This window comes from Schistocerca americana, chromosome 6 (genome assembly GCF_021461395.2).
Source record: "Schistocerca americana isolate TAMUIC-IGC-003095 chromosome 6, iqSchAmer2.1, whole genome shotgun sequence".
In the NCBI taxonomy this organism is placed as follows: domain Eukaryota; kingdom Metazoa; phylum Arthropoda; class Insecta; order Orthoptera; family Acrididae; genus Schistocerca; species Schistocerca americana.
The window spans coordinates 366,478,360-366,504,416 of record NC_060124.1 but is presented as its reverse complement, the minus strand read 5'-3'; the positions used below and the strand labels follow the sequence as shown (position 1 = coordinate 366,504,416).

At 37.7% G+C, this 26,057-nt stretch overlaps 1 protein-coding gene across 1 annotated transcript in view; it reads left to right on the top strand.

The window, feature by feature from the left end:
* LOC124619330 (low-density lipoprotein receptor-related protein 1) overlaps positions 1-26,057 on the top strand; it is a 756,280-nt gene that overhangs the window by 489,899 nt on the left and 240,324 nt on the right. The window contains exons 21-29 of the mRNA XM_047145639.1: positions 1,678-1,851; positions 7,748-7,993; positions 13,690-13,890; positions 18,776-18,980; positions 19,131-19,301; positions 19,460-19,704; positions 19,842-19,970; positions 20,992-21,219; positions 25,381-25,683. Of these exons, the coding sequence (XP_047001595.1) occupies positions 1,678-1,851; positions 7,748-7,993; positions 13,690-13,890; positions 18,776-18,980; positions 19,131-19,301; positions 19,460-19,704; positions 19,842-19,970; positions 20,992-21,219; positions 25,381-25,683 (1,902 nt within the window). The remainder of the gene's footprint in view (positions 1-1,677; positions 1,852-7,747; positions 7,994-13,689; positions 13,891-18,775; positions 18,981-19,130; positions 19,302-19,459; positions 19,705-19,841; positions 19,971-20,991; positions 21,220-25,380; positions 25,684-26,057) is intronic.

Sequence of the window (26,057 nt, the reverse complement as noted above, 5' to 3'; positions counted from 1 at the left end):
AAAGCTCTAGGTTGATGAATATACTTGGGTTGCTATATCTTCAAAAGAAGGTAAAAAGTAAGAGTACTCAACTTATTTGGAGTAAAACAACCCCTGAATTCAGTTCTGAGGTCTTGAAAGAACTACAGTTTTTCTTTTGCTGTCAATAAGCAGTTTAAAAATGTACAGATTTAAAATTTAGGGGCAGCAGCAGTGAGAGGATTGTTGTTGCAAAGCTTAATCAACTTAGAAATACACGAGGTACTTGGAGTTAGTTGAGACAAATTTGTAAGAAATGAAAGTGGGTGGCCAAAAGACTTCATACAGTTTTGAAGTGACATGTAGCCATTACTGGAAGCTGTAATGCATTCTGAAGTGGAAACCAACAAACCACATAGTCATAGAATTTTGGGTAGAGAAAGAAGTTTCCCTGTGTGAAAAGTGGTACATGGAACAGTTGGATCTAGAGAAAGATACTTCTAGAGCAAGGGCCTCAGAAATGATACCAAGAAACACACAGTTTTAAAGGAACATGATGTGTTAGCCAAACTCTACTTTAGCAAAGGCATGCTTGCAAAGGTACTGATATAATGTGCTTGAGAGATGAAGAGTTTGCAGAACACAGAGCAGTGCTTACTGGCATAAATGTATGAATATTGGATATTGCTAAAAGCACATTTCCCTGCATTTATTTGTCTGTTGTTTCTTTTAAGAACCGTATTTGTTGAGGCAATCTTCATATTTTGGTGATAACAGTATTTTCTGACTTTCACCACTGTTTATTTTCCGTATTGATTTTTACAATATACCTATTGTAGAGGATTGATCACAGTCACCATGCAAAGAGCTTATATTAACTGTGGTGTCTAGGAATTTTGTTAATATAACATTTTATTTTATTTTAAGGGAACAAAGATTTACAACTTTTAAGTATAGGAAAAAAATCTGGATTGGCACAATAGCTCTGCCATTTTATTAAAACCACCAGTTTTGGTTAAATAACAAGACATTCACCCAATCATGATCATGTGTATTTAGATTAGTGTTGTACCTTATGTTAACTCCCCAAAACATGGAATTCATTCATCATCTGCATGCAAAGATATAGGATATAATACACTCTAAATGTTATTCTTAGCCAACATCTCTGTGCATTTCCACTGATAATTTGTAAATGAAAACTTTGTTTGAGTGTACCTGGAAGATATGGAGGAAAATACAAACTTTGATGACATTTTCATGATGTGCAGTTATAGCATATTTAATAGCTTTCATAATTTGGGGGATTATGTTTAATTTTGGCACCTAATGTATGCATAAACCTATACATTAACAGGGTAAAGCACCTGGCCAGATTCTGCCAATGCTTTAGTTTATGAAGTTAACTATGTGTAAATGCTGTAGCTGAATATTTATTAACACTTTTATCTAACTAAATGTATGTAAGATAGTAGTAAGAGACAGGAGAAGGAAAAAAAAGAGAATGTGTATTCTGCTTTGTAATGTGTACATTGTATTTATGTTACTGTGTCTTATTCAGCTTTGTACTGCCTTGTGCTTACCTCTTTCATTCATCTTTTGGTATCCTCACTTGTATAGAAGATGTTTTGTTTTTCAAAGCTGACCCTTTTTCCTTTTCTATACAATTAACAAACATTTCTCAAAAAAATGTACATATCAAAATTTAAAATATTTCAGGAAATGTGTCCATGGCTCCAGCTACTACTACTGTATCAAGTTTGTATGGATCACCCTATGAGTGTGAACATCCTAATAGAGTGTGTGATAACAATACTATATGTCTTCCGGTTGAGTTGCTCTGTGACGGGAAAACACAATGCCAAGACGGGTCAGATGAGGGCATGCGTTGTGGTATGTATTAGCATTTAAAATGTATGTACCAAGATTTTATTCTGAAAACAACTTCATGTTTTCTTCTTTGAATTTTTCTTTGGGTGTAACTTTCTACTAACAGTTATTCAGTGTCAACAACGTCTATGTAGAAGTTCTGTATTAACTGGAACACAATTACTAAGGAAGCAGATATTGCTGTATGTATCTCCTAAAGTAACAGTCATCAATAAAGTTGACAATTTGAGCTCTGGGAAGCATAGTTTTAATGTAGACTGTGTGCCCTCTTCTCCTCTGACCTGTTAACCAGTTCTCTTTGCCAACTGTAAGAAGACTTAGAATATATTGTAAAATTCAAAATGTTATTTGCACTTGGGATTAGTTAGAAATTCAACACAGGATCTCAGTTTCTTTCTTTTGGCACATCATATTTGTATGAAATGTTGAACCCTGCAGGAGCTCACTTGAATCCTTCAGAAGTATGGTGAAGACATGGAAATTCATTGCACTTATTAATGCCTTACTAATGTTTAATGTAGTTACTAAACCAACAATTTATCTATGAATAATAATAATATAATAATAAAAAGCAAAATAGTAATGAGATTCACAAAATGGAGAAGAAGAATCAGAATAGGAATAAAATATCCTTTCTGTTCCATGAATGCTTTGAATATGAATAAAAGCATTAACCTGGAGTAAGATCAGGGTTCAGTGTCTTATTGAACCAAGAGGCAGAGTCCAGATGACACTTTCCATTTAGACATATACAGTAATTTTACTGCAATGGTGTAGCAAATTCTTTCCTTGTTGTGAGCATGTTTCACACTTGTTCACAGTAGAGAAGAGATTGTGCATAGCTGTTGTTTGCTACCCCAGTGCCTTTTATTTGTCATTCATAACTGATGAATTTTGTTGTGACACCTGCTATCTTGAATTCTCAGTGTATTTAATTTACATTTTTCCTGTCATCCTAAAGTATGTCTGACAAGTCCCCATATCACTGGCTCAAAACATTGTATTGCATGTTGCAGTACTTGTATACAAGAACTATATATCCAGTGGATCTGTTTGTGCACCATTATGTCTTACTCAGAGATCTCCATGTCCACCTAACATCTTGCTGAGTTTTGCTTCAAGAGGCTTCCTCAAAAGTTTTGCAAAATTCTTCACTGATGTTGAGCAACATGGGACTTCCCCATAATGAGTTGTCTGGCATGGCAGGGTCTGGGCTTCATGCTGACCATTTCAGTGGTGAAGGAGATGTTGCTGAACCATGCACAGTCCAGTGCCCTCAAAAGTGTTCTAGGGGCTCGTGCATCTAAATAGCAAAATGTGTTGTAGCTCTGTCTTGCTGTAGCCACACATGATCCATGATTTCTTTGTCTGCAAGCTGAGGTGTTAACCACGTTTGTAACAAGTCCAAATAAAGATTTCCCTTTCACACACCCTTCCAAAAAATATGGTCCCAACCAGTATTGCAATGATTCATATTATAATATAAGGGGAGGGGGGGGTCTTTTCTAATTTTTATACATAATGGTGATTTTCTGTAGAACATAACATCATATACTTCCTGTGTCAACTGCAATATATCATACATTCATCATAAATTTACAGTGTGAGACGTGGCATTTGGAAATTGTGCCAATCGAGCACAGCAACTTACCACTTGATGTCATCTGATAATTCATTCTCAAACATTGGTCTAAATACTTTCATTTCCAATTTGTTTTTCATGTGATCATCTACTGTTGACCGTGGAACTTGAAGTTCAACTGCTCTTTTAAAATAGGTTTCACTGGATACTGTTCAGTTGATTGAACGGCATACATTTCATCTTGCATTTTCTTCTTCTCCTTTTCTCCTTTTTTTCCCACTCACTGCACAGCCTGTCTTTGCCACTGCCTCGATAGCCATAAAAGTTAACAGACAGTTCCTTCTCTGGGCTTTCCTTCACTGCTTTAAAATGTGGAAGGAGAAGTCCTATTGAACAGAGTCGTGACCAGTTGTGAGACAAGAGTTTCCTATGATAGAGTGAAGACAAAACAGCAGTCAGTGATGTGGGTCATACTCAACAAACCAAGAAGACAATGCCATATTTTTTCAGTCAGAAAGGTTAATGCAACTGCTTTTTTTCCAATGCTAAACCAATCTTATTTGTAGATTTTACAGAATGTGGAAGAAAAATCAATTCTGCAGCCTTCTATGAAACATTAACAACTGGGAACTTAAATGACACAACAAAATGGATCAATTATTGATATAACATCGTCTCTTGACTACTAGTGTCATGTTTTTGCATGAAAATATTCTGCCACTCTCTGTCCTGCAAACACAAGAATTGTTGTATCAGTTCAAATGAGAAATTTCTCCTTATGACCAATGATTTCCCTCTTTATATGTACATGATGAAGTTGGCCTCCAGTACTTTGACTCTGATGAAGGACTTAAAGATGCTGTCACAGGCTGACGGAAATCTCAGCAATCAGAATTTTATGTAAAAACACTTTGTCAATTTGTAAAGATACATGATAAATACTTAGATCTGAATGATTGTATATGTATGTAAGTAATACAAAGGTCACACATTTTATTTGTGAGACATACAAAACTGTTCTGCAACTTGGTCGTGGCCATTTTGAGCTCTTAGCCCTTTCATCAGGTGTATCTGAGATCTAAAGTAAAATGTTAGTTAAGTTGCAGACAGGCACAATTAAAAGATGCATAGAACTTTCAGCCACAGCCATCATCAACAAAAGAGAAATTCACACCATTCATACACACAAGCAAGCACACCACATGCACACATGACCGCCAATCTGGCAGCTCAGGCCGGAATGCAAGTATCATGTGGGATGCAAGTACCAATCTAGAGGAGGCGGGGAAGGGGAAGGGATAGTACTGCATGGGTGAGAGGAGAGGTGAACACTGTCTGGCAGAGTGTGCAGGAACTAGAATGCCAACTGGTGCAGTGTCAGTAGATCGTGGAAGTGAAGAAAAAAGGATTGGAGAAAGATGGGCGGGTGCAGTGGCATTGGGCAACAAACAGAGAGGATGGGAGACGAGAATAGGGAGAAGATGATAGCACAGATGGGGTGGAAACTGTTGGTTGGAAGGTGCGGAGACACTATTTTACCATAGGTTGAGGCTGGGATAATTACTGGTATGTGAGCAGAGAATGTGTTGTAAGGCTAATTCTTATCTGTGCTGTTCAGAAAAGCTGGTGGTGGAGGGAAGGATCCAGATGGCTCAGATAGTGAGGCACCCATTGAAATCAAGCGTGTTGTGTTCAGCTGCATGTTCTGCTGCAGGTTGGTCTACTGTGCTCTTGGCCACTGTTTGACAGTGGCCATTTGTCCTGGTGGACACCTGGTGGTTGTCATACCAATATAAAAATCTGTGCAATGATTGCAGCAAAGCTGCTAAATGATGTGGCTGCTTTCACAGATGGCCCGTCCCCTGTTGGGTAAGGTAAACCTGTCTGTAACAGGACTGGAATAGGAAGTGCTGGGTGGATAGATTCAGCTGGTCGTGCACCTGGGTTTCTCACAGGGACATGATCCTTGTGCCAAGGGATTGAGATTGGGAGTGGTGTAGGGATGGACTGGGATGACAGGGGGTTGGGTGTATGCTGGAACACCACTTTAGGAGGGGTGGGAAGCATCTTGGGTTGGCTGTCTCTCATTTCAGGGCATGATGAGAGATAATCAAAGCTCTGGTGAAGGATGTGTGCAGTTGTACCAGTGTGGGGTGGGACTGGGTGATGAAAGGGGCACTCCTTTGTGGCTGGTTTGGGGATGGTGGATGGATTGGAGGTATGAGTGGAAATGGAACATAACATTGTTTTGTGGGCTAGACTGGGGGTACTGCCTGTCTTTGAAGGCCTTGGTGAGAGCCTCAGCATACTGAACAAGGGAATTCTTGTCACTGCAGATACAACATCCCTGGCTGGCCAAGCTGTATAGGAGGGATTTTTTGATGTGAAAGGGATGACAGCTGTCAAAGTGCAGGCACTGTTTGTGGTTGCTGGATTTGATGTGGATGGAGCCATGAGAGAAGCAGAAGTCAGTGTCTAGGAAGGTGGCATGATGGGTTGATCTGAAGCAGATGGGAGAGAAGGTGTCTAGGTTGTGAAGGAGTGAAGATAGGATGTCTTGGGCCTGAGTCCAGATCATCAAGATATCATCAACGAACCTGAACCAGACGAGGGGTTTGGCATTTTGGGAGGTTGGGAAGGTGTCCTCTAGAGATGGGTGCCATGCAGGTGCCCATGGCTGTGCTTCAGATTTATTTGTATACCTTCCCTTCAAAGGAGAAGTAATTGTGAGTTGGGAGGAAGTTAGTAAGGTGTATAATGAGTGATGTAGTGGATTTGGAGTGTGAAGGATGTTGGGGAAGCTAGTGTTCAGTAGCAGTAAGTCCATGGGTACAAGATGGATCTTGGTGTACAGGGAGGTGGCATCAGCTGTGACGTCTAGGGATTCAGGAGGTAAAGAGGTGGAGATGGTGGAGAGTTGGTGAAGGAAGTGGTTGGTGTCTTCAGCTTAGGAGGCTAGATTACAGGCAATTGGTTGGATGTATTGGTCAATGAGGGCTGAAATTCTTTCAATGTGCACCTGACCATCCTTCTGTGCTCTCTTCCTTTTTCACCCTTTTCGTTCCATGCCCCACAACCTCCTTACACTGCACCTGTTGGTATTCTAGTTTGTGCACACTCTACCAGACAGTGTTCGCCTCTCTCCCTACCCATACTCTGCTATTCCTTCCCCCTCCCCATTCCCCCCAGCTTGCTGCTTGCATCCCATGTGATGATGTGTGCATGAGGTCTGCTTGCTTGTATGTATGAATGGTTTGAAGGCTATGGCTGAAAGCTTTATGTAAGTGTCTTTTAATTGTGTCTGTCTGCAAATTATTGTGTATCTTTACAGTAAGTAGCAATCTGTCTCTCCTGCATTGTTGATATTCCTGACTGGAGTTTCCATTGTTTGATTTTGTAAAACGATAGTTGTGACCTACTCCATTGAACAATTAAAAAATTTAAAAAAAACTAAAATTTAGAAACTAAAAAGCAGAAGAAATAATTTAAAAAATAGCCTACCTAGCAGTAGTAGGATGTCATGTCCATGCCCAAACAACTAGCAGGCAAATTTCTGTAACCGGTGGACCATCATAATAACATTCCAAAATGTGGTTGAAAAGAACACCAACTTTCAGACACAGCAGATGGTGAGACTAAGACCCTGAAACCATTCTAGTGTACAGCAATTATTCTCGTATAAGATAAAGATGTTTTTTGAAATATTTTCTAACAAATTTGCATTAGTAATGTTGCAGTGCTAATGAGACAAACTGTTTCACCGAAATCACAAACAAAACATTTGCTGTTTGTAATGTCACTTCCCCTGTTGTTTTCTTTCTGATATTTTTTTCCAGTGTTAATGATAAATTTGTGGCTGGATTGGGTAATGGAAAATTCAGAAATATGTGGCATGGCATAAAAAGGAAATTACAGATTCAGTGAAATTACTTTAAAATTGGAGTTAATGCTTCTCAAATTTATGAATTCACTTTGATTATATGAATTACAACATTAAAATAGTATTAAATTGTACGGCACAAAATTAATTGACAATATTTTACCATGGACAATATAACATATTTGAATATAGTGTATAATTTGTTTAATTTCAACATTCATGAGCTCATCTTCAGGTGCAAAAATTATTGTACAGGTACATTCATTATTCGAGTTTCAGGCTAAACACAGGACCTGTCTTTGTATATTATTAATTTTATGTTCATTGTTGAGGTTGTGGTTATTATTTGTTTTTTTTTTTTTTACAATTATATTTTCCATTCCCATATTTTCTGGGTGTAGTTTCTCTTCTTGAGCGATTTCTGTATATATTTTCAGATGATCGTATGTGTGATATTCAGCATGTCTGTACACATACTTGCCATAATGCACCAGAGGGCAGAGTTTGCTCCTGTCCTGCAGGAATGTATCTACAAACTGATGGTTCTACATGTTCGCCATGGCATCCTTGTGATATGTGGGGAACATGTTCTCAGCGTTGTGAGCAGCATGGTTCCAGACATAAATGTTCCTGCGAACCAGGGTATGTTTTGCAGTCTGATGGATTCACATGCAAAAGTACAGGTAAGTTTCAAAATGCTTTAGAACAAATACATGAGGATGAGGTTGTGAGCTACATTTTTATGAAATTTAAGCATCATGCATATTGTTCTTAAAGATAAAGAGTTACGTAGGCAAACTACACATCTTTATAATTTCAGTTATATTACTTGCAAACAAAGATTTTTTCCCCTCTGTACCAGAATGGAAATGTTTCCTCATACAGATGATTCTTCTATTATCTAGAAACAATCTGCATTTGGTTTTATGTAGTTTTTGGAAATTTGTGGTAAGGTCTTATGGAACCAAACTGCTGAGGTCATCAGTCTGTAAGCTTACACACTACTTATTCTAACTTAAACTAACTTGTGCTGAGGATGACACACACACCCATGCCTGAGGGAGGATTCGAACCTCCGACAGGGGGAGCTGTGCGGACCGTGACAAGATGCCTGAGATCACGCGGCTATGTAGTTCTTGCAACAATTTTCTTAGAGAGATGAAAAGAGAAATTTTTTTGCATAAGGCATTATTTTTTGAAGAATTTACTGTTAGTGATCTCAGCAATTTCCAGAAGACATGGTGTGATGTCTATGAATCATAACACATTAAATAAATCTTTGTAGATACACATATGGCAGAAAGTGCTTGATATCCAATGACCACAGTGTGAGACATTTAATAATTCAAAAGTTACTGGCACTGATAACGTGGCAGTTACCTGCTCGCTCACTCAGTTATGATCCTGATTGATTGGGGTACAAGATATTATGTTGATTGATAGCCATTTTCTCCTTGTACATTATATACAACTGAACAGCATAAATGCCTGATAAACAACAGGTGTTTGGCATGTGGAGCATGCAACTGAGCATCTCCCGCACCACACACTCTGTCACAGCCGAGTTCAAGACATCAGTCTGTGCTGAGCTACAATCACATCAACATTTCTCCCAACAAGTGTGAATTTTGAAGCACTATTCATTTCATGCAAACAGAAAGGAATAGTGCAGCAGAAATTCCTCAGAGAATGAGCTGAGTGCACGGAGAAAACATTGAATGATGATTTTGTGCATGGATGGTGTTGAAAAGTTAAAGATGGCCAAACTGACTTGCGTGATGAAGGGACCCAGGACACAAGTCTGTCACTATAAGGGACCTTCTTCATTGAGTTGATGAAGTGTTTAGAGAAAACTGTAGGTTCACTGTAAATGCTTTGTATATGGAATTTCCAGAAGTTTCAAAATCTTTTTCATATTCTGTTACTACAGAACATTTAGGTTACTCATTTAAATTAATTGTCAGCAACATTTTATAAAGAAGGTATTGGAAAGCCAGTCCACAGGTAAGACAAATGCCTGTCATTGTGATGAGTATATTGAAAAGTAACTGTAAGTGTAGAGTATGGCAACCTAAATATGATACAAAATCACAAAAATTGTCTGTATTTTTGAAAGAAAAAGAATAACTGTTAGGAAAAAATTGTATATGTTAGACAATGTAAGCTACTTTAAAATGATGATGTATTTAAGTCTTTAAAGTTACAAATGTGGACTAGAAAAAATAAAAACATTTTTTGGGTCGGAGTTCTTAAATATGGCGCAGCTGGCCCAAAATATGATACACATGGGCTGTTGTTATGTGTGCTGAAGATAGAAGATTGAGGTCTTAAAATTGAGGTAGAGAACACAAGAAACGATACAGATGTGTAATAGAGATTTTTCTAGGATATTTATGACATGAAATGTATGTCAAAGTGAACTACAGAAATTTCTTAATTCATTTTTTTCTATTTTAAATAATATAAAGTCAACCATCAATGGGTAGGGATTGTTTACGTTTACACGTAATATATTGACACTAATACAAAAATAAGAGATGTGCAAAAGAGAATCCCTGTTGCACTCCCCGCCCTCCTTTTTTTTTCTGTTAATAACAATTGGACCATTGAACATGAAACGGATTCCTCATTTGATATTTCCTTACTGAATAGCTACTTCAGGAATCAGCAATTTCCCTCTCACATCGTTCCTACTAATAAGAAAAATGTCTTTCTCATTTAATTAAAAAACTATTTTGTCCTTATTCTCAGACTCTTGGATCCTAACTTCTTGTTCATTTACTAATAGTTTTTGTGTGGTGTAGATATATTTGCAGCTGTGTGAATTCCTCTTTCCTCTTGAAATTTGGACAAGATATAATCTTTTCCACCTACATGTGCTAGAACAGTTATTACAATAGGATCTGGTGTAGATTCTCCAAAGGGATTGACATACGTTCTGTCATCACTCTTCAGAGAGATTTTGGCCCAAATATATATGCAATAGCCGCTCCCCCCTTCCACCTTTTCCCAAATTTCACCCAATTAGAAACTAGATTCATGTCCCATGTGACTGAAGGGAGAGCTACATGGTAGGTCATCCTTATGTTTCTGACAAAGTGAGGTGGCACAGTGGCTAGCACACTGGACCCACATTTGTGAGGTCAAAGCTTCAAATTCCTGTCAGAGGTTATCCATGATTTCCCAATTCACTTACGTCAAATAGTGGGATGGTGTGTTTCAAAGGGCATTTCCATAATCGGAGCATGTGTGTTCTGTCTCCAGTGATCTTGATGAAAGGATGTTAACCACTAATATTCTTTCCTTTTTTATGTTACTAATAGCATTGCCATCATTAACTTATAGGAAAGGCCTTGAATGAAAAAAAAAAGGCATTTTGTAAGGTAGGAACTCGTATTTCAATTACCTTCAACGTGGGTTCATAAAGTATTTTTCTAGTGTAAATGTTCTAATACTGCTAAGGAATTTTATACGCTGTACAAAGTTTTCCCTTAATGAGTAACCTCTCTTCTACAATTTCTTTGATATTAAGATGCATGCATCATTTATCATAATTCACAAAGTTAACTTTACACTTTGATCTTCATAAAGGTTAATAGTTCCAGAGTATTGCACCTGAAGGGATTTTTGTAACTAGGGACAGCCTGAGAGAAATGTCTTTACTGTCTCACTGTTAGCTGTTTAAATACTGCAACCATCTCGCTAATGGACCCAGAGCATTCTCATTCTGTAATTTTCAACTATTCCTTTCTCTCTTGGCCATCAGTTCTTTGTTATGGTCACATCTGTTTCATTTACACCAACTGCTACATATGTGTGGTGAATATTTATCTTGGCTCATTCATGATAAATAAGCTACAAATCCTGTATGCCACGTCATACTTTTTCAGGATGGCCATTCTTTCAGTTATGCAAGTTGCCAATTCTTTCCATTTAGCACTGTCTTCTTGCCCTCACATATCTCATTAGATCCTTATGTTGTTAATTACCTCTTTATTAACTACATTATATCATTGACTCATTTGTTTTCCATTCTTCTTCTTGGCACTTTCTAAACGTCACTTGATTTTAATATTTTATTTCATCTCATTTCCGCTTATAATATCCCTCCAAAATTCTTGTAGATATGAGAAGAACATTGGCTTTGTTAACTGTTTTTAGTAGTTTTTTTTAAATACAAATTCCATATCTTCATCCTTATTGTAACTTCTTCATTTTCCTTTTCTCACTAAATATTTGGATAAAAGAATTATTTGTTCTAAAATCTCATGGCCCAATGATCAATTACAATAAGTACAATTTTTCTTATTTTAATACCTTTTCGTTAGGTCAGTTTCTTCTCTGTTAGTTCTGTATAAATTTTCCACATGAGCTAGAAACCTGACATTTTAAACATAACTCAGGACTGGATGGCAGTACAATATTAACTTCTTTTGTGTCAGTCTGTTGGTAGGGGTGAAAGTGGGTGTGAAATAGGCTGCCACTGCCTGATCTCAGCTGCCTTGTAGGACTGGCGGGTGGTGCGGGCACATCTATATCTTATGGTGTGTGGCAGAGTGCACATTGTGCACCAGTGCCATTTCCCCTATTTGCTATTCCAGTCATTGGATATGACAATTGCTAGTAAGATGCTGTGTGGGCTTGAATATCTTTAATTTTGTTTCCATGTTCTTTCCACGAGATATATGTAGGAGAGACCAATAAATTGATTGACTCTTCTAGGAATGTATGCTCTTGAAACTTGAACAGTAGAGTATGCCATGATGCAGAACGCCTTTAACAGTAAAGGATACCATAATATAGAATGCCTTTCTAGCAGCATCTACCACTGGAGTTGGCTGGCACATGTGTGCAAAGTAAATGAACCTGTAAAAAATGCACTGCTCTTCTTTGAGTCTTCCCTATTTCCTCTATCAATCCTGTCTGGTACAGCTCACAGGCTGCCGAGCAATAACCAGTTATTGGTTGAATGAGGATTTTCTAAGCAATCTCCTTTGTTGATGAACTACGTTTCCTTTCTTTGTATGCACAGTACTTTACATTTGTTTATGTTGAGTCAGTTGCCACTCTATGCACTAAGTGCTGATCCTTTGCAGGTCTTCCTGCATTTTGCTACAATTTTGTAGCATTTTGTCTTTATATACAACAGCATCATCTACGAAAAGTCTCATGGACCGACTGACATTATCGACTAGGTCATTTATATATATTGTAAAAAGTAATTATCCAATAACACCACCTTGGAGTGCACCCGAATATTGGAATGCATTCCAGGTGGCATGTGAGTGGACAGGCTTGACTGTGGAAAGAGAGAAGGGGAGGGGGGGCGGGGCAAGAAGAGATAAACAGAGAGAGGGGGAGAAGGAGATAATAGATTCTCATCAAAATGTTTAAAATCCATTGAGAAATTACACACAGCTTATGAACTTTTGATAGCTGAGACACTACTTGCAAGATCTGTGAATTGTAAGATGTTACATAATTTTAATAGAGTTGGATATTGATCCTAAGAGAGACATTTACCTTTTGATAGTAAAAGAATAACTCGTTTTGAGCATCGAGCATGCAGAAAATAATAAGTACAAGGAGCTGAGGCACTACTTGAAAGATTTGTGAATTGTAAGATGCTACATGTTTTTAATAGAGTTGGATATTGATCCTAAGAGAGATATAGACCTCCTGATAGCAAACAGTAACATGTTCTGAGCATTGAGCATGCAGAAAATAATAAGTACAAGATACATGTGTAAACTTCGGTGAATGGTCTCAGAAAATAAAAGAAAGAAGAGCTACAAAAAAATTTCCTTACTGACCTTCAGAGTAATCACCATTATCTACCACACCCTTCTGAAATTGGTTGTAAAGCTGTTTGAAGCCATCAGCAAACTATTCTTGTGGAATTGCTCAAAGCACTGTTGTCTTGCTTTGTTGGATATCCGCAGAATCTGCATGCTCACTTTTCTTGCCAGTTACATGGTGGTTGTTCTTCAACACCCTCTTTATTCCCCATATTTACACCAGCAGTCTTTTCTTTTTTTCACAGGCTTAAACTAGCCTTGAAAGGGTTACGGTTAGCAGATTTTGCACGTGACCATGGTGTTTCTAGCAATTCCACAAGAAGTGTTTGCTGACAGTTTCCAACATCTTTACAACCAATGACAAAAGTGTGTTGTAGCTAATAGTGATTACATTGGAGGCCAATAAAGGTACTTTATTTGTAACTCTTGTTTGCTTTACTTTTCCATTGCACTTTGTATTTAGTTAAAAGCTTAAATTTGTTTAATGATTTATTAGCAACTATGTGCATTTATGGTAACTAAGGCCTAAAGGTGTTGTTTGTCATGCTGTTTATGTTTTCTCATTTTAATTATTGTTGCAGATCCAGCTATTCCATATGTAATCTTCAGTAATCGTCATGAATTACGAAGTGTTGACCTTAACACCTTCAATGTAAAAGCTCTCATAATGAGTTTGAAGAACACAATAGCATTAGATTTCTTTTATAAAGATAATACGAGTACTATATTCTGGACTGATGTAATTGATGACAAAATTTACAGAGGGACACTTATTGGTGGCTGTAAGTAAATCTGTATAGCTATTTGTTAATAGTGGTAAGTCCCTCTTATCATGGTGTTTGAGTGACCCCTCCATCCTTTTTAACCCTCCCTGATCTATCTGCCCCTTCTCCCCAAAGAGAAGCCAATAGTCTGAAACGCAGGATAATGCCATCACTTTTGCTTTTGCATGTGCCTGTCAGCAGTAACAAATATTTACTGGCCAGCAATTTCTCGATTGAAATTTTCTTTCATACTTTATGTAATAACCTCATTGTGTACATTTGTACTTAACCCTTGGATGCAAGAGTGTTTGGACTGATGTTAATGCATGATGGAGGCCTCAGAAGCCCCATTGAGATTTCCATAAATATGATTATTTCTCAGCTCCATTACATTATTTATTATGAAATCTTACTATTACAAAACATGTCTGTAGCTAGTTTAATTAGAAAAATATTAAAGAAAAAGTGTGGAAATAATTTCAGTGGAATAAGTTTTAATTTAATGAATACTAATTGTATTATTATTGTATACAATAACTTTTATTGATATTCAAATAAACTATGAATTGTACATTGGAGAGGTACATTGCAAACCAGTATGCATAAAGCATCCAGATACAAAATGGAAAGAAAGAAAATGGCTAAGTTGCATGTAACATGGGCACACGAAAATTGAGATACACAGCATATTACACAAATACAGGCTAGGCTGCCTGTCACTAAATTTTGACATCACTGGAAATGATCTTCACAAAGGAGCACACTATGTTCATTGCATACATTGTTAGAACATTTTGAACAGTAGTGAGCAATTTTCCTTTGCGGTTCATGTGGGCACAAAAGCATCTTCTTCTGGGCGTTTTTCTTTGGTTATTAATATCCATTTCCTGGCACCTTTTGATCCCACATCTAGCCAATGCTCATATGACATTTTTTTTTCGAATTTCGAGTTTTGGCTCTGGACTGCATATGTGGATTAATAAGTTGTAGGGCCAAGCCTTTCAAGAAAAGCTTCCTTTTATGTGATTTTCCATTGTTATATTCAGGATGTTGTTTCGTGAATGAACAGAAAGCATTTATATCTGCTGCATCCATTACATTAGCCTAAATTACAAACAACCATCTCCTTGTCTGTCTTTTGCAAGTGTATGTATGTACCTTCTGATCAAAAGAATCTACATTTGATTTTGTTTTGTTATAAAATAGAATCATTTGTGGTTTCTTCTCTTATGAGTCTCATCAACTGTGGTGTTGTGATGATGGAACTTAGTAGCACCACACTCTTATTCTTCTTTGGTGCCTAGCTCACAATAGTCAAATCATCTATGAATCCAAATGTTGAAGATAAAACCTCTTACATGGTTTCATTTTAGGTGGAATTTGTTGTTTGTTATGGTGAAGAGTGCTGACTGCTGTAATTTTATCCTTCAATAAATCTTGGAGCATGGAAGCACTGGTAAAGTAGTTGTCCATCATGATGTTGGTTGAGGTTCCTCTGAGCGTCTTTGCCAGAGTCTTTATCACATGAGCTGCAACATTAGCTTCACGAGGGCAATCTGGAGTTTTTCCTGAGTACACTAACCCATCTATAGTATATGATGTCAAAGAGTCGCAGAGCCAGATATCTTTATTCCGTATTTTCCTGGTTTGCTTGGAATAAACTCTAGAAATTTATAACACCCTCTGAAAGGCATTAGCTGTTCATCTATTCTACAGCTCTCTCTTGGATGAAACCTTTGCCTGCAGTTGCTTATGAATAGTTCCCACACATTGCGAAAAGCTGCCATATTACCATCTAGGCTCCTAGCTTGTCAAGTCTGTCCATCGTCAAACCTTATTTCTTCAAACCTGTTTATAGAAAAAGTTGTCATATAAACAGGGTTGCCAGAAGAGTTGTGAAATAATTCCCTCATAGTAACATCCCAGCTTTTTCTAACTGCCAGCTAATAGGCGAATTCCAAAAAATACATTCATTTCCTTGTTTGTGACATTACACCATGTTGACCTTTTATGGCTGCTGAGCATCATCCTTCCAGATTTGTGTAGTGAACTATTTCATCCACAATATTATTTGGAATGAAGTAACTACAAGCATCTCTTGGTATTTGTAGTGACTTCACTTGACAGGACCTGGAGAAATTTTCATTATATTATGTGTAAGCGTTCTGCTAGAAGAAGGTGCTGTTTTGCTCCCCAGAGTCCCATTGCACCCAATAAAAAAGTCTGCAGGCTATTGTGTACTTGCTACATTATTTGAATTTGCTGGCAGCCGTCTGTTATCAGGCCAGACTTTCATTGGTAAGCCTACTTCATTTACATCAGAATAGTGGTTACCACTTTCTTCAGATTCTGAATGTCTGAGAAAGATGTATATGCGAGATCAGTTCCATCTTTTGAAGGAATGCAAGATTCACATTCATCCAACCATTCAGAAATAATCATTGAAGCATTTAGATCATCTGCATTTACAGCAGAATTATGTTCTCTCTTTCGAGATGTACTGGATGATTCCATATTGTAAGAAACGAATGTTCCTTGATTAGAAAGAGAGTCTAAATAGTTACTTCATCAGAGGAAGAGAAAAGGAAGGAAAACAGAGAGAATAACAAACACAATTACTTACTTCAGCTATGAGAGCGTCTTCTTCCTTGCGACATTAAATACAACTTTATTGTCTTTCTTAATCGTAAACATATTTTTTAGGATTACATAAAATATGGTCCAATTATAAGTAATTTTAATATAATTAAATGGGTGATTAATTCACTCCTAGGCTTTAAAGGCCCCCATGGTGCACCAAAGGGTTCTACATCTACATATACATTTATACTCCGCAAGCCACCCAACGGTGTGTGGCGGAGGGCACTTTACGTGCCACTGTCATTACCTCCCTTTCCTGTTCCAGTCGCGTATGGTTCGCGGGAAGAACGACTGTCTGAAAGCCTCCGTGCGCGCTCTAATCTCTCTAATTTTACATTCGTGATCTCCTCGGGAGGTATAAGTTGGGGGAAGCAATATATTCGATACCTCATCCGGAAGCGCACCCTCTCGAAACCTGGCGAGCAAGCTACACCGCGATGCAGAGTGCCTCTCTTGCAGAGTCTGCCACTTGAGTTTATTAAACATCTCCGTAACGCTATCACGGTTACCAAGTAACCCTGTGACGAAATGCGCCGCTCTTCTTTGGATCTTCTCTATCTCCTCCGTCAAACCGATCTGGTACGGATCCCACACTGATGAGCAATACTCAAGTATAGGTCAAACGAGTGTTTTGTAAGCCACCTCCTTTGTTGATGGACTACATTTTCTAAGCACTCTCCCAATGAATCTCAACCTGGTACCCGCCTTACCAACAATTAATTTTATATGATCATTCCACTTCAAATCGTTCCGCACGCATACTCCCAGATATTTTACAGAAGTAACTGCTACGAGTGTTTGTTCCGCTATCATATAATAATACAATAAAGGATCCTTCTTTCTATGTATTCGCAATACGTTACATTTGTCTATGTTAAGGGACAGTTGCCACTCCCTGCACCAAGTGCCTATCCGCTGCAGATCTTCCTTCATTTCGCTACAATTTTCTAATGCTGCAACTTCTCTGTGTACTACAGCATCATCCGCGAAAAGCCGCATGGAACTTCCGACACTATCTACTAGGTCATTTATATATATATTGAAAAGCAGTGGTCCCATAACACTCCCCTGTGGCACGGCAGAGGTTACTTTAACGTCTGTAGATGTCTCTCCATTGATAACAACATGCTGTGTTCTGTTTGCTAAAATCTCTTCAATCCAGCCACCCAGCTGGTCTGATATTCCATAGGCTCTTACTTTGTTTATCAGGCGACAGTGCGGAACTGTATCGAACGCCTCATGAACAAATAAAGCTAGTTGGGTCTCACACGATCGCCGTTTCCGAAATCCATGTTGATTCCTACATAGTAGATTCTGGGTTTCCAAAAACGACATGATACTCGAGCAAAAAACATGTTCTAAAATTCTACAACAGATCGACGTCAGAGATATAGGTCCATAGTTTTGCGCATCTGCTTGACGTCTTGAAGACTGGGACTACCTGTGCTGTTTTCCAATCATTTGGAACCCTCCGTTCCTCTAGAGACTTGCGGTACACGGCTGTTAGAAGGGGGGCAAGTTCTTTCGTGTACTCTGTGTAGAATCGAATTGGTATCCCGTCAGGTCCAGTGGACTTTCCTCTATTGAGTGATTCCAGTTGCTTTTCTATTCCTTGGACACTTACTTCGATGTCAGCCATTTTTTCGTTTGTGCGAGGATTTAGAGAAGGAACTGCAGTGTGGTCTTCCTCTGTGAAACAGCTTTGGAAAAAGGTGTTTAGTATTTCAGCTTTACGCGTGTCATCCTCTGTTTCAATGCCATCATCATCCCGGAGTGTCTGGATATGCTGTTTCGAGCCACTTGCTGATTTAACGTAAGACCAGAACTTCCTAGGATTTTCTGTCAAGTCAGTACATAGAATTTTGCTTTCGAATTCACTGAACGCTTCACGCATAGCCCTCCTTACGCTAACTTTGACATCGTTTAGCTTCTGTTTGTCTGAGAGGTTTTGGCTGTGTTTAAACTTGGAGTGAAGCTCTCTTTGCTTTCGCAGTAGTTTCCTAACTTTGTTGCTGTACCACGGTGGGTTTTTCTCGTCCCTCACAGTTTTACTCGGCGCGTACCTGTCTAAAACGCATTTTACAATTGCCTTGAACTTTTTCCAACTTGTCAAACCCATTATCGGAAGGAACTTTCTCTCCTACCGCCACACCACAAAAAGGAATTGGCATCAGTCATAGATAATTAACTAATTACCCATACGATAACTTATAAGAGCTTTTATTTAATTAAATTTTTAGTTTAATTTGTTGTACTTTTGCAGCTCTCAGTAACTTTGAAGTTGTGGTCCAGACTGGTCTTTCAACAGCAGAAGGTTTGGCAGTGGATTGGATTGGAGAAAATCTGTACTGGGTAGAAAGTAACCTGGATCAGATTGAAGTGGCTCGTTTAAATGGCAGTTTCCGACGTACATTGATAGCTAGTGATCTGGAATCGCCAAGGGCCATTGCTCTGGATCCAAGAGATGGGTACATACATTTTAGAATCTTATTAAGTTGGTAGACTTTTAAGAAAACTTTGATTAAGAAAGAGTCATGCCTTTTAAATATATTTAAGGAGTGAATTCACTGTGCATTTGTAGGTAAGATATTACCCTTAACATTTATGGATTTTCACAGACTGTTGTTCTGGACAGATTGGGATGTCAACTCTCCCCGAATTGAGCGTTGTAGTATGAGTGGTCAGTATCGCAAGGTCGTTGTTCGTGTCGATCAGCTTACAGATGGAGCTTGGCCAAATGGTCTTACACTCGACTATGTGCTTCGTAGAATCTACTGGATTGATGCTAGGTGAGTTTTTCTCCATCCTCTTAATTCACTCCCATCAGATAAATCCGTGTGCAGCTTACTTTCTGATAATCATGTAGCTAATGTTTGGTTTGGCAGTTGCACTGATTATTTTTCCTATAAAAGTATGGGTACCATCAATGGACTTGAACAATGTGCAGGTCAGATTCAATCCACACTACCACTTACGATGGTTTACAACATCATGAAGTTATACGAGGCCATGAAACACTGTCACATCCATTTGCTATTGCACTGTATGAAAATTATGTTTACTGGACAGACTGGAGGACAAATGCTGTTATTCGAGGCAATAAATGGAATGGGTCTGATATAAGTGTCATACAAAGGACGTTGACTCAGCCATTTGACATACAGATAATGCATCCCAGCAGACAGCCAAGAGGTAAATTCATTTTTGGTTGTATTTTTTTTTTTTTTTTTTTTTTTTTAATTTGGTCATACAGCATTAAATTTTTGAATTATTTCTTTTCATATAGTATGTTCACCCTAAATAGTCCAAATACCTATAATTAATTTCAGATGTAGTCAACCCCTGTGGAGATAACAATGGAAACTGCTCACATTTATGTCTGTTGAACCAGTTTGGGACATACAAATGTGACTGTCCTCATGTCATGCGGCTCAGTGAAGATAATCGAACTTGCATTGGTAAGTTGCAGTACATCACTGAGTCCCATAACAAGAAAATTTAAATGCAAGCACATGTACATGAATAATAATACCACTTTTTAATTTAGCATGTCAGTAAAGGTTTTAATTATGCTACTTAAGATCTTGAATTCTCATTATCAACGCTGTCTATAGCTTAACATCCATTCTAGACATCTGGTACTTGAGCCTTTTACACCATATTTTTTGAGAATCGGCTAGTACCTGAAATTTTTCATAAGATTCTGTAATGGTGCAGGACTCATACCTGGACCCTTGCTTCCCACAAGCAACACTCAATAGCAACTGAGTTATCTGTCTGCACCATAAAGCTTATACCAAAGCTTTAATCAACTAATAACTCTGTCATGTGCTTCTAGCTTTCACAAAAGCTCTCTTGCACACCATGCTGGATTAGCACATCTAGGGGCAAGAAATGACAAAAAAACTGTTTAGTTACAGCTTAAAGTTATTCTGTGGATTTTGTATGTTGGAGTAGGTCTGCAGTGCTGCTGGACTATCTTTGCAGTGGTGTCTATTTCATTCCCCATTGACAAATGTTTGTCCAAATTATTTTACTTTCAATGGTGCTTAAATTTATCAGGGAGTATGACTCATACAATAACAAAGTGTAAATAAAGAGTAAAGAACAGTTATGAGACAATCCTTTCTCATTTTTTGTTGATGCAGAAGGCCATCAGTAGTACTAGCCAAGTCCATATCATATTTCTTGACTTCAGGAAGGACTTTGATGCAGAACTTTGTTTTTATTTGAATAGAATCAATAAGTAAACTTTTCACTTGCAACACCATTTACAAAAAAAAGGTTTATCTTTTGTTATTGTTAGACCACATGTTATTCCATCAGCATCAATCCGTACAACCTAGAATTTTTTCTGAAGTGTGCTTCTCTGATATGTTGTTATTTTGCTTCTTAATCTGTGGATTTATTCTGAAGCATATAACTAATCTTTTCGGCGTTATGTTTGTGTGTGTGGCGTCCCCTTTCTGTGTGTTGCAGTCAATGAGCAGGTGCTACTATTCTCCCGCACTAGCGAGATCCGTGGAGTGGATCTCGGCATGCCGTACTATCATACAATACCGACAATCAGCTTACCACAGGTCCTGTCACCTTCACAACTAGATTACAGCATTAAATTACGCAAGATTTACTGGACAGATATTCAAGTCAATGAAGTGAAGCGAAGTGGTTTGGTTGGTGGAGAAACAGAGAGGATCATAGACAAAGGTAAGCTATATTGAGTAAAAACTTTGCCTGTTTCCTTGCAAATAAAAGGGATGATTTATAATTGTTGCAAAATGGGATTTTAATGGCTTCTTGATGAAATGTGGTAATGTTTCTGATCCAATATAATTTGTGAACTGCTATTATAAAATATTTATTTATTCAAGAGCAACATTTTTTAAATAACCAATGTTGTAATTGTAAGCATCACAGTTAATTATTGTGAGAAGTAAGCATGAGCCATTGTGAGAAAAATGAACCAACTAGAAACACAATCAGAATAAACCACTGGGTTACCAAAAAGGTTCTCAAAATGACAGTACAGCCTGCACTTCAAATTGTAGGTCCTCAGAGGAACTGAATCGACATTGCATACCCTAATAAAGATCTAGCAATAGTAAAGCCTTCAGTGTGTTTAGCTGTGTGAAAATAATATCACATCTTTGTTTAATAAAAGGTAACTTCATTTTAAGAGTGCTCTTTTCTTTTCCTTGAAACAGCTATATGTTATTTTACATATGAGAAGTACCAGAGAACAACATTTGCATGAAAAAACTCTGTTATTGCTGTCATGATCCAGTGAATGGATTCGTGGCACCCATTCCACCACACACAGTTGTTTTGGGTTTAAATTAACCTTGCTAGTAACACACAGTCATACATACTGATGGTTTTCCCAATACGGGAGGCATCTTCCAGCAAGATAATATGATATCCCAAATGGATGAAGGACTGAAGGCCACCACTCACCTTACTTTTGGGGCACGGAGTAGCCATAAGCCGTATAAATAAACAATTGTCATTAATCTTCAGATGTGTCCTCCCTTGGAGTTAGCAGATTGGGGGAGGGATGAAATGTGTGTGTGTGTTTTGGGGCGTTGTTTTAAAACTTCGTAAGAATGTAAATGTCATTTGTGTGCATATCAACCACTCAACATGTCAATTTTATTTGTACCCAGAACTTTACAGTGTTGTATTGATGTTCCAAATGTGCTAGACATGCCTATAAGTAGTTGGAAGGACACAACAAGACATTTTCAGTACTTCTCTACCTCTTTAATTATCTGATTTAAAGCCAATTAATCATTGCTGGAACAATCCAATTTTTCCTATCCACTATGTGCATTCTTCAAAGTATACTTTTCAGCAAGTGTAGGATGCATTAGAGTTGAATGGCTAATGTATGGTGTAATGAAACATGCATATTACTTTTTTGCAGCTATTCTGCAGAAAGAGGATTATTTTTTAATTTGAAGTAACCACGTAATTGGATGCTCTCATATAAACAGTCTGTTGCACATTGTGAGATATTGGTAAACTGATATTTTTTAAATAATGAATGAGTAAAGTTTCCTGCTTTTCTTCTTGCTGAAGTGGGTTTTTTCTAAATTATGTTTTTGTAGTAATTACATTTTATTATTCAAAGTCCGACCGATATTCTGACACCTTGTTGAAAACAACATGTTTAAGCTATTTGCAGATGATCTGTTACTCAACCACTGTTCAAAACTATGCTATCATCAAGAATCTTGCACTTGCACCAATCACATCCAAGTTGTCATAATGTGCATCACTTTTTATCAGAGAAACAACTGGAAAAATAATCACATAATTACAGTGTATCCAAACCAAGAGGTAGAAACAGCAGATCATGCTAACTTCAGTGCAATTGGTCCATGAAACTAGCATGAGCTGTTGAGCCTACCATATGATTTTAACAAGATACTATGCATTTACATGGATATATTTTTCAAGGTTTCTCCCTGATGAAACAAACACCAACATTTGCAAGGCGGTATACGATGTCAACTTTAATGTGAATCTTGACAGTATATTATCTCTCTCTCTCTCTCTCTCTCTCTCTCTCTCCCTCCCTCCCTCCCCCCCCCCTCCCTCTCTCTCTCTCCGTCCCTCCCTCCCTCCCTCCCCCCCTCTCCCTCCTCCCTCCCTCCCACCCTCCCTCTCTTCCACCATCCCCACCCCCTCCATGCCCCAACTATATTAAAGCTGTTCTGTTGCAATCTGAGCTCTGTCTTGCTGTGAGGAACATTCATGTTAACAGTTTCATAATTTTCTTCTCTTTCATCACAGCTTTGGTGTTCATTGTTTGTACCCTGTCACTGTAATTATTACCATTCACTTACAAGAATCTCACAAATAAACAAAAATAGCCAAAGATAATACACTTCACAATTTGGAGAATTGTGTTGCTGGTATTCTTTGAGGTGACTAGACCTTTGCTGAAATAAATGATAGCAAGCACATATTGTGGGCTACATGTGGTTATGATACCCTCAAAAGTCCGGAGCTCGTGATCTAGTGGTTAGCATTGTTGCTTCTAGATCTCAGGGTCCCAAGTTTGGTTCCCAGCTGGGTCAAACATGTTCTTTGCTTGGAGACAGGGTGTTTGCATTGTCCTAATCATTTCATCTCCAGCACACTGGACTCACATTCGGGAGGACGACGGTTCAATCCCACGTCCGGCCATCCTGATTTAGGTTTTCCGTGATTTGCCTAAATCGCTCCAGGCAAATGCCAGGATGGTCCCCCTTTGAAAGAGCACGGCCGACTTCCTTCCCCGTCCTTCCCTAATCCGACGAGACCGATACCTCGCTGTTTGGCCTCTTACCCCAAACAGCCCAACCCCCATTTCATCTCCTCTTTATTGACATGAATATTGCCGAAGTGGTGTCACTAAAGAGACTTGCAGCAGACAGTCGAACAACTCCAAATGGAGCCTCCAGAACCATAATGTCACAGGATCATTTAATTCAATGCTCCTATAGCTCTATAAGGTGACAGGGGGTCTGTAGTTTACTTATCACCCATGCCAGTGTGTGACATTTGTCAAACATAACAGTGAACTTCACAGGTTAATTTTGAACCTTTTCATACAACCCACTCTCCGAATATTTCACTTTTAACTTTGATGAGACTGATTGACAAGCAGAAGTGATTCATCACTCAGAGTTTTGCAATGTTGCAAACAGTTTCCATCTGTAATTAAGGACCTACTTAATGACTTCTCACTTTACTTTCATGGTTATAGAATGTATGTTGTTCACCACATGAGGATTTTGTTTTGCAGATGCTTGTATGTCTCATCAAAATCACATGTACTTTCTTTACTGTCATTGTCCAACTTCATTTAAGGTCATTATCAACATCATCCATCATAAACATAATCTTTTTCTTCTTTTCTTTTTATTTTTGGTTTCACCTGTCAGGGTTAGAAGTTAATCATAGATAGCTAAGAACTGACTAAATAATACTGAACTACTGCTCTTAGTTTGGTAAGTCAAAATTCATGAATTGGGCCCATAAGCAGATTTCTGTGGATATTGTTCAAAGGATGCTGTGTTATTGTTCAGACCAACACTGCATAGTTGTGTATTTTCTTCTTGTTGTAATATAAATTGCAAGCTCAAAGTATTATTTTCATTGCAGTTTTTGTTCACTTATTTTCCCCCAATAAATTATGATTACTACAATGTTGTTTGCATATGGGGCTTGAAATAACAGCACCAATTTCTTGCTTTCAGGTTTCTCATAATCCTTTGTAAAGTTGTGTTTGCTATATTATCTAGCTTGCTTTCTATCCTAATTTTGACTCATTTACTTTCTTAGAAGGACTTATGTCTGTTGTGAACATATTAACAGAAAATCTCTTTTTAATTTCCTTGGTATATAGTGTCTCATATATGTAAAAAATTTAAGCACAAGTAAGATGAAGATTAAATGAGTATATAAAATCATTGGAAGAAATAAATGACATTTTAAGGAATAAATGACAGTATCAATGAATATGTGGTAGTTAAAAAAAATTAAGTACAAGTACCTACTTACTAGCTATCAGCACAAGAATAAATGAAGCACTTTGGCTTTGTTCTTTGGTTCGTTAAGAGAAAAATACATTAATATTAATATATTTTCCTAGTTTGTGTACATTAGCCTCTCATTGTTTCAATGTGGGTGGATTTTAGGTTGGTTCAAGTATTGACGCTATTCATTGTGTCTTCATTTTTAATTGAAGAAATGTCTTCTTATTTTTTAGATTTATGTGTAACAAAATCTTACTGGAAATTTTTGAGTTTCCATTTCTAGACTATATTGTAACTTAGATAAGTATCAAATAAATAATTCACAACTCTGAATTTTTCCAAGGTATTGAACAGCCTACAGGTTTAGCCATTGACTGGATTTCTGGAAATATGTTTGTAAGTTCATGGGGTGCTGTCTATAACTACATACTAGTATGCAACCTTGAAGGAGAATATATTTCTGCTGTGGTTGGACCAGATGATGTCTTTCAAATACGTTCTCTTGCTGTGGATCCTTTACGAGGTGGCTTGTATTGGAGTCATATGCAAGATAGTCAGTATGTAATTGAAAGCAGCCGTATGGATGGCAGTGAAAGGAAAATGATTGTTACCCAACGGGAAAATCCACTGCTTGTGTCACCTCAAAGTAAGTTAATAGTTACTTCTATTTAAAAAGTTTTGCATGTTTGCATTTAGTTTCATTCTGCTTAAGGACAAAGTTTCTAGTTTTCAGAGATAGGCCTATGGACATATTTACTCTTTGTTCATTATTTGTGTTCTTAGTCTTTAGTTGATAATTGTAAAGGATACTAATTCAGTCAAGTAAATAAGACATTTAGTTCATACAATAATATTAATTCTCTCTGCAAATCTTCATGTACATCATCAACTTCTGTAACTGTTGACATGTATGAAATGGCATGCAGTCTGTATTTCTTTCATATAAAACACTTTTGAAAAGAAATGAAAAATAAATGAAATTACAAACTATTAATGATACTACACACTGGGTGACATGGG